The 7,912-nt window shown below is 33.4% G+C and overlaps 1 protein-coding gene across 1 annotated transcript; it reads left to right on the top strand.

Moving 5' to 3' along the window:
• LOC145577816 (uncharacterized) lies at positions 1-564 on the top strand. Its single transcript, XM_081635253.1, has one exon. It carries the CDS (start codon positions 1-3, stop codon positions 562-564), a length of 564 nt encoding a protein of 187 aa, XP_081491379.1.
• The last annotated feature ends 7,348 nt before the right edge of the window (positions 565-7,912 follow it).

The raw sequence follows: 7,912 nt of genomic DNA, 5'->3' as shown, positions 1-7,912 counted from the left end.
ATGTTTAGAATTACATCACAATTGAAATTATGTGGTGAGAAAATCAGGGATGCAGAAATGCTAGAAAAAACATACTCTACTTTTCACGCAAACAATGTTGTCCTGCAGACACAATACCGTGAAAAGGATTTTACAAAATATTCTGAATTAATATCTTGTCTCCTTATGGCTGGGAAAAATAATGAACTATTAATGAAAAATCATGAATCACGTCCAACTGGCTCAAATCCATTCCCTGGAGCGAATGCGATATCCCATAGTGGAAAAGAGCAAAAGGCTAGAGATCACGACAGTAGTCGTGGTCGAGGCTGTGGTCAAGGTCGTGGCTGCGACCGCAGGCATGGATATGGTCGTGGTCGAGGTGGTCATTTTAGGTTCTCATGCTCTCACCAGAAATGGGACATTAAAGATGGAAATAAGAATAAGAAGGATAAAAATGAAAATATATTCTACCGTTGTGAAGTAAAAGGCCATTGGTCTCGTGCGTGTCGTACACCAAAACATCTAGTAGACCTTTATCAACAATCAATCAAACATAAAGGAAAGAAAGTGGAAAAAATTTAGTGTACGAGGATGGCGAAGGTGATTTTGATTACGGTGATACAACTCACCTGGAAGCGACTGAGTTCTTTACTAACCCTGAAGAAAATAATTGAATAAATTATGATCCATTGGTGAATAAACTCTATTAGCTTGCATTTATTTTATTATAGAATTTTATCGTAGTACTATGACTTTATGCTTTATGGTATATTTGTTGTAACACCCCAATAATTCTCTCTTTAAACCTGTGAGTACCCTGAACAATATCCAAGAGAATTACTGACGTGCTACCGCCACGTATTCAAACGTTAAGTCTATGTCAGAAATTAACAGCGGAAAAACTAATTCAGTTATAAATAAGTTTCAAAACCAACAAATAAAACCAAATTAAGTCTTAAAACTTGGAACCCTTAAGGCCCTTATTCAAAACCCAATCTAGTAAAAGTAGTATAAAAATGAAACCGAGTTTAAATAAGTTCAAAAGTAAGTTGAAAATTAAGTTGTGAAAGTTACCAACACTCTACTCAAAATCCCACCACCTAGATGCAAATGATGCATGTGTAAGAACCTGTGGTTAATCTGCTCCCCAATATTACAAGTGTAAAATTGGATCATCGCAGGGTCATTGAAAGGCGAAGGCCATGACCAAAGAAAGACACACAAAGCACGCAATCAACAAAGCTGAATACATACACGCTGCGAAATATAATGAGGAATCCCTAGCATTCTACTAATATTCAATCATCGCACACAATTAAATCATAGACTCAACACATGACTCCACTGTCAATTTTACTAAGACTTCACTAGTTAATAGTAGTTAAATCATTTCATTTTATTCATCGGATTAAGAAATAGACAAGGTTGTCCATCCCATGCTCCATTTGGAACATCAATAAAAGAAAAACCCCATGCCTCCTTTCGGAAACATCAATAAAACATCCAATGGCCACGGGCGCGACTCCGTGACCATAGCTAGTATAAGATCTCATCTAACTCCTTGTTTTTTAAAAGTATTTGAAACAAGAGACTCGTAGATCAGACGACATCTAGAAAAGTGCACGGCTAACACCCCGTGTACCCCAACCCCTGATTGTCATTACTCTAGATATGCACAAATCCAGAGTTTTATTGCTCATCCATCTTGCACTTTACGTAATTTACAAGTTTAGACTTGGTGATGACTCATATACAAAACAATACAATCAATCCAATATCAATTCAATCAAGTAAAGCAAGTTTCCAATTCAATTCTTGATTAATAGTGACAAGCAATATTTATTATTGATTCCTTTAACTACCTCGGTGTATAAACACCTTGAGTGCATAAAGCACCCCACAATCTTAACCTCGTCTTATAAGACTTAAATTCTTCCTTTACTCATTCTATCTCAATAATCATGAATGAGTAATAAATAAATCATTTCACCAAATCACATACCTTTGCCTCTAAGCACATCTTGCAAAATTAATGCATAAATAATACTTGCAATGTAGAATAGTGCACAACATACGGAAATCACAATGTATAACCAAACAATTTAGTCTAATGTTTTCTATACATGATACTAAGTTCTCGATACATCCCTAAATGTGCATCTAAAGGAAAGGTTCCGTAACTCGTACGTACCTTGAGTAAATGAATTGGTTGGCCACTTAACCAACTAGAAATCACCTTCTATAAAGTCCTCTCCTAAACCAAACAATAAGATTTCTTTCAATACCCAAACAACCAAATTTACAGCAATACTAAACTACTTTAAAACCCTTTAAACCACTTAAATAATGCCTTTAAATTACTCACAATAGTCAAAGTTAATAATTCAATAGTTCAACTATAAGTTTATATGTTAAAATCATGAAAATATAGCTAATAACATAAAATTCCAGCAACTTTAAAGTACGGATTATAATCTAAAAATTTAGTTTAAGATTATAAAACAACCTCATAAACATCTCTACTTGAAATAATCATTATATAGCAGTTTAGTATGCCGAAAACCTAAAAATCCATCATAAAACCATGATTTAAAACCTTTAAAACCAAGAATAAAAATCTGAAAATTTAATTTAATAATAGAATGTATGAATATAACAATTTAAACTTAAAATATATAATTAGAATTCAATTAGTTTCAAAAAATCTTAACCAAACCTTCAAATTTCACAACTTAAACCCTAAAATATACCTAATTAAAATTTGAAAAATTAATTTATAATCAAAATAATTGAATTTAAACATAATTTACACATAATATAATTAGATAACTTAATTAACACATTTTAAACCCTAAAACCATGAAAAATCAACATTTAAACCCTTAATTCTTGATTAAACCAAATCTGATATTTTTGTCATTAAATTAAACATAGCAAAATTCACAGATTTATAATCTTTTGCAATTTATATGCATAATCAAATCATAGTAATAACAATTTAAGAATAAAATTTTAGTAAAGATTAAAACTTAAATTAAATTAACAAAGAGAGGAAATGAAAGGAAAGAGAGAAAAAAGGGCGAACTGGTGGTCCAAGGTGGGTTGTGGTGGAGCAGTGGCGGTCGGCAAATGCGGGTGGCTGTGCGGCGGCGGTGTGGTGGCTCCGGCAGTAGCAGTGTTCGGCAAGCAGCATAATATTTTTTTTTAATAGGAGAACGTGAAGTAGTAAGGGAAAGCAGAGGAAGCAAAATAACATGAATGAGGGGGAAGCTTGAGGATTTTTGGGGGTTTTTAATATGGGCTTAGTTTCCTAATTTAAGTAGGAGTAGGATTTGGGCTTGAATAAAAGTTTAGGCATTGGGCTACTAAGCTTAAAAGAGGATTTTGAATCAAATAAAAACTTATTAGTTTTAATGGAATCCGATTAAATTTTTCATAAAAAAAATTTATACCATGAAATTGAAATAAAATATTTGTATAAATAATAAAGAAATATATTATAATGAAGCTAAAAATATGGGGGATTACATTTGTGTTTGGACAATTTTATGTTTTCGGATATTTCATTATTATCATTATTAGTCATTTATTAATTTAAGTTATTTTATTTAATTTTGTGAATCTTATTTTAGTTCCTTTAATTCTATTAGAATATGAATCCCTTTGGAGATCAATCATCAACCCATGATGAAGATTTATTTCTAGTCGATAGTGCTACCACTCACACCATACTTAAGAATAAGAAATATTTTTCGCAATTGATGATGAAAGAAATTGGTGTGAGTACTATATTTGGCTGTACAAAGATTATTGAAGGCTTCGGAAGAGCAAATGTTTTATTGCCAAGCTAGGGGAACAAAATTGGAAATTATTGACGCAGTATACTCCCCTAAGTCTCAAAGAAATTTACTAAGTTTTAAAAATATTCGACAAAATCAATACCATTTTGAGACAATTAGTGAAGGAAATAATGAATTCCTTCCCATCACGAGTATAACTCTTGGCAATAAACTTATTATGGAGAAATTACCTACATTCTTCACTGGTTTGTACTATACAAAAACCAATACAATTGAATCACATGGTATAGTAAATCAGAAGTTTACTGATGACTTCGTTCAAAGTTTGGCATGACCGGTTAGGCCATCCCGGTTCAATAATGATGCGAAAAATAATCGAAAATTCATGTGGACACTCATTGAAGAGCCAGCAGATTCTTCATAATAATTTTTTCATGTGCTGCTTGCTCAATAGGCAAGTTAATACTCCGGCCATTACCAGCTAAAATAAATTTTGAATCAATTACTTTTCTAGAACGTATACAAGGGGATATATGTGGACCAATTCATCCCCCGTGTGGGCCATTTAGATATTTCATGGTTTTAATAGATGCATCAACTAGATGTCACAGTATCACTGTTATCAACTCGCAACCCGGAGTTTGCCATACTACTTGCTCAATTAATCAGGTTACGAGCACATTTTTCAAACTTTCCTATCAATACTATTCGTCTTGATAACGCTGATGAATTCACATCCCAGGCCTTTAATGAATATTGCATGTCAATTGGGATTAGTGTTGAACATCCTGTAGCACATATTCACACACAAAATGGTCTTGCGGAATAGTTAACTAAACGTTTACAATTGATTGCTAGACCATAACTTATGAAATCTAAACTCCCAATTTCTACTTGGGGGCATGCTATATTACATGCAACAACACTAATTCGCATCAAGCCGAAAAGTCATCATATGTTCTCCTCCATTCCAATTGGTATTTGGTCAGGAACCAAATGTATCCCATTTAAGAAAAATTGGATGTGCAGTATATGTTCCAATTGCTCCACCACAAAGCACTAAAATGGGCCCTCAAAGAAGACTAGGGATATACGTTGGATATGAATCTTCATGGATAATTAAGTACTTAGAGCCAACTATAGGACATTTATTTACGGCTCGTTTTGCAGACTGTCATTTTGATGAATCAGTTTTTCCAACATTAGGGGGAGACAACAAACAGTTGGAAAACGAAATTAGTTGGAATGAATTATCATTATCTCACCTAGATCCTCATACTAAACAATGTGAATTGGAAGTCCAAAAGATAATTCATTTACAAAACTTACAAAATTAATTACCAGACTCATTTAATGACCCAAGAAAGTGACAAAGTCACATATACCAGCTGAAAATGCTCCGATTAAGATTGTTGTCCCATAAGGACGAGCCCAAGTTGCAAATTATTCTAAGCACGCCTGAAGCGTGGTAGACCCATTGGTTCCAAAGATAAAAATCCTCGAAAAAGAAAAAGAGCAACAATTGACAATGGTCAGACCGAGGAAGCTATTAATTTTGAATGATTTCCTAAAGAGACCTTATACATGATGGAAAAAGATATTCAGGTACCTAACAATGAATAAATTTCAACAAATTTTATCATGTTTGGAATTACATGGAACTAAAACCAAATTGACTTTGATGATGTTTTTACATGCAATGTGGCATTAGATGAGGATAATGATCCAAAATCCATTGATGAATGTAAACAAAGAAGTGATTGGGCAAAATGGAAAGAAGCTATTGAAACTGAATTGAAATCTCTCGAAAAAAGAGAAGTATTTAGACCTGTAGTCTGTACACCTAAAGGTGTGATACCAGTGGGATATAAATGGGTCTTTGTACAAAAGAGAAATGAAAATGGTGATATTGTAATATATAAGGCCCGATTAGTTGCACAAGGATTCTCACAAAGACCCAGTATTGATTTTGAGGAGACATACTGTAGACACCAAATTATGTCTCCCCAAAACCAAACCCAGTGATGAGTACTTTTCACGTCATTTGATTATCGAACGAGGTGAAATGTGAAAGAGTCTCGTGATTACTCTGTTTTAATAAAAATTCTTCTTTCTGTTTGCAAAAATATTTCTTTTCGTACCTTATTTATGAAAATTTCCAATCTAATTTAGTTTGCTCCATGATAAGGGTCCAATAATAGTGTAGTTAGATGGGGCTCGAGAAGAGCTTTCCAAGGATATATTATAAATCCCAATTCCGATGAATAATGAGGAAGTTATGGCCCAAATATTAAATTGGATATTAAATGAGTTTTATGGGTGACCCAATGATCAAGTGAAGGTTCCATTTAATCATCATTTCTAAAGTCATTAGGAATTACTTTAATTTTTCAGGATAATCTAGAAGGTTATTTTAAGTTCTAAAGAGATTAGGATTAATAATTATATTTTTAGAAAAGGTAAAGAATTTTAGTTGGAATAAAACAAGTGTTTTAAAGGATTTAATCTGATTTTAGAAGATAAAGTACGAACTCTAATTATTGAATTATATTCGAAAAAGGATTCCGTACGGCTAAAATTATCCACCAGCACCATCGCGCTGCGATGAAGCCATCACATCGCGATGATCTTGTCTCATCGCGATGGCCTTGTCACGCCGCAATTGGAGCAGTTTTACTTCGATTAGAATTCGATCTTCTCTGATCGTTTTCGGATGTTTTTCACTATAAATAGGGTCGTATTTCCCCATTTTCAATCATCAACAATCATCTTTCTATTCTCTCTCTCTCAAAGCTAGAAGCTTATTCTTTCTCCCTCTTTCTAAGCCTTCCCTTTTCAAATACAATATTCGTCCATCACGAGACTTAGACACACATAGCCAAGCTCGAATTGCCTTCGCCCTAGATGTGAAAGGTTGATTATTTCTGAGGGTTTGGTCCCAAATCTTATTTCAATTCTTTGATTAGATTTACTGATTTAATATTTTCCTTGAAGTTACTAACGTGTGTATTGTTTGATAGAAAAAGATACGAGGTAACAAAGTGAGTAATTTTACTGCTATGCATCTTTAGAAAGCATGCTTAGATTATTTAAATTCCTAGTATCATGTTAGGATGTTATTTATTGCTTTCTAGTATCATGATTAGGTTGCTTCTTATTTTCTTCTATCATGCTAGTATCATGTTAGGGCTAAAGCTTTAATCTTTAATGTTTAGTGACATGCTAGGATTTGCTATTAATCATGTTAGTATCATGCCTAGGATCTTGCTATCAATATTCTGTTTTGATGATATTATTATTATGATGATGATTTGTTGTTATCAATATTATATGTTGCTTGGTATTATTATCATTGCTTGATCACGCCCTCTCTTGTAGGTTTAAAGGGAATTTGTACTTGAAATCACGCTTAATAAGATAGTTAATAATTTTGTTTAGGCTAATGTGATTTTAATTCAAGTGATCACCAATAATAGATTTATTTGTGCATTAATATTCAACCAACATAGATTAAACAGGTTTAGGATTAATATATTGATTGTATGTTGATCGAAAAGCGCACATGAATATGAGAAGAATACAGTAGAGGCCTATTAAGGGCAGTTTCAATCTCTTTTAGGTTGGATTTTTACCTTCATCCCTGAATATCTAGTCATGGTTCAGGACCACTATGGAGTTAGCAAACTCATGGATCGTGAAGGGGTGTAACCTTCACCCTGTGAACGGTTTATAAGTTTCTAAAACTTGTTGGCGACTCTTTTGCTCTAGCTTCCTTCCCTTTGGACGCCACCATGCTTAAGTGTATGATCACAGTAGGGTTCAAGTGTGGGATGCTTGAAATTATTCCCTACACATACTCTCCAATTAATTGCAACTACTTTTGGATTTCTAATTAGTCTGGCAATAAGAGAAGGACTTGATTTACGCTTGATGGATATAGTCACAGCTTACTTATATGGCCCACTAGATAATGACATTTATATGAAACTCCTAGAAGGATTTAAACTGCCGAAAGCAGCAAATTCAGGTTCTCGAGAATAATACTCAATAAAATTGAATAGATCTCTATATGGATTGAAACAATCAGGGAGAATGTGGTATAATCGACTAAGTGAGTACTTGTTGAAAGA

The sequence above is a fragment of the Chenopodium album genome, chromosome 14 (assembly GCF_948465745.1).
Source record: "Chenopodium album chromosome 14, dcCheAlbu1.1, whole genome shotgun sequence".
Taxonomy (NCBI): domain Eukaryota; kingdom Viridiplantae; phylum Streptophyta; class Magnoliopsida; order Caryophyllales; family Amaranthaceae; genus Chenopodium; species Chenopodium album.
This window is presented reverse-complemented; position numbering and strand designations above follow the sequence as displayed.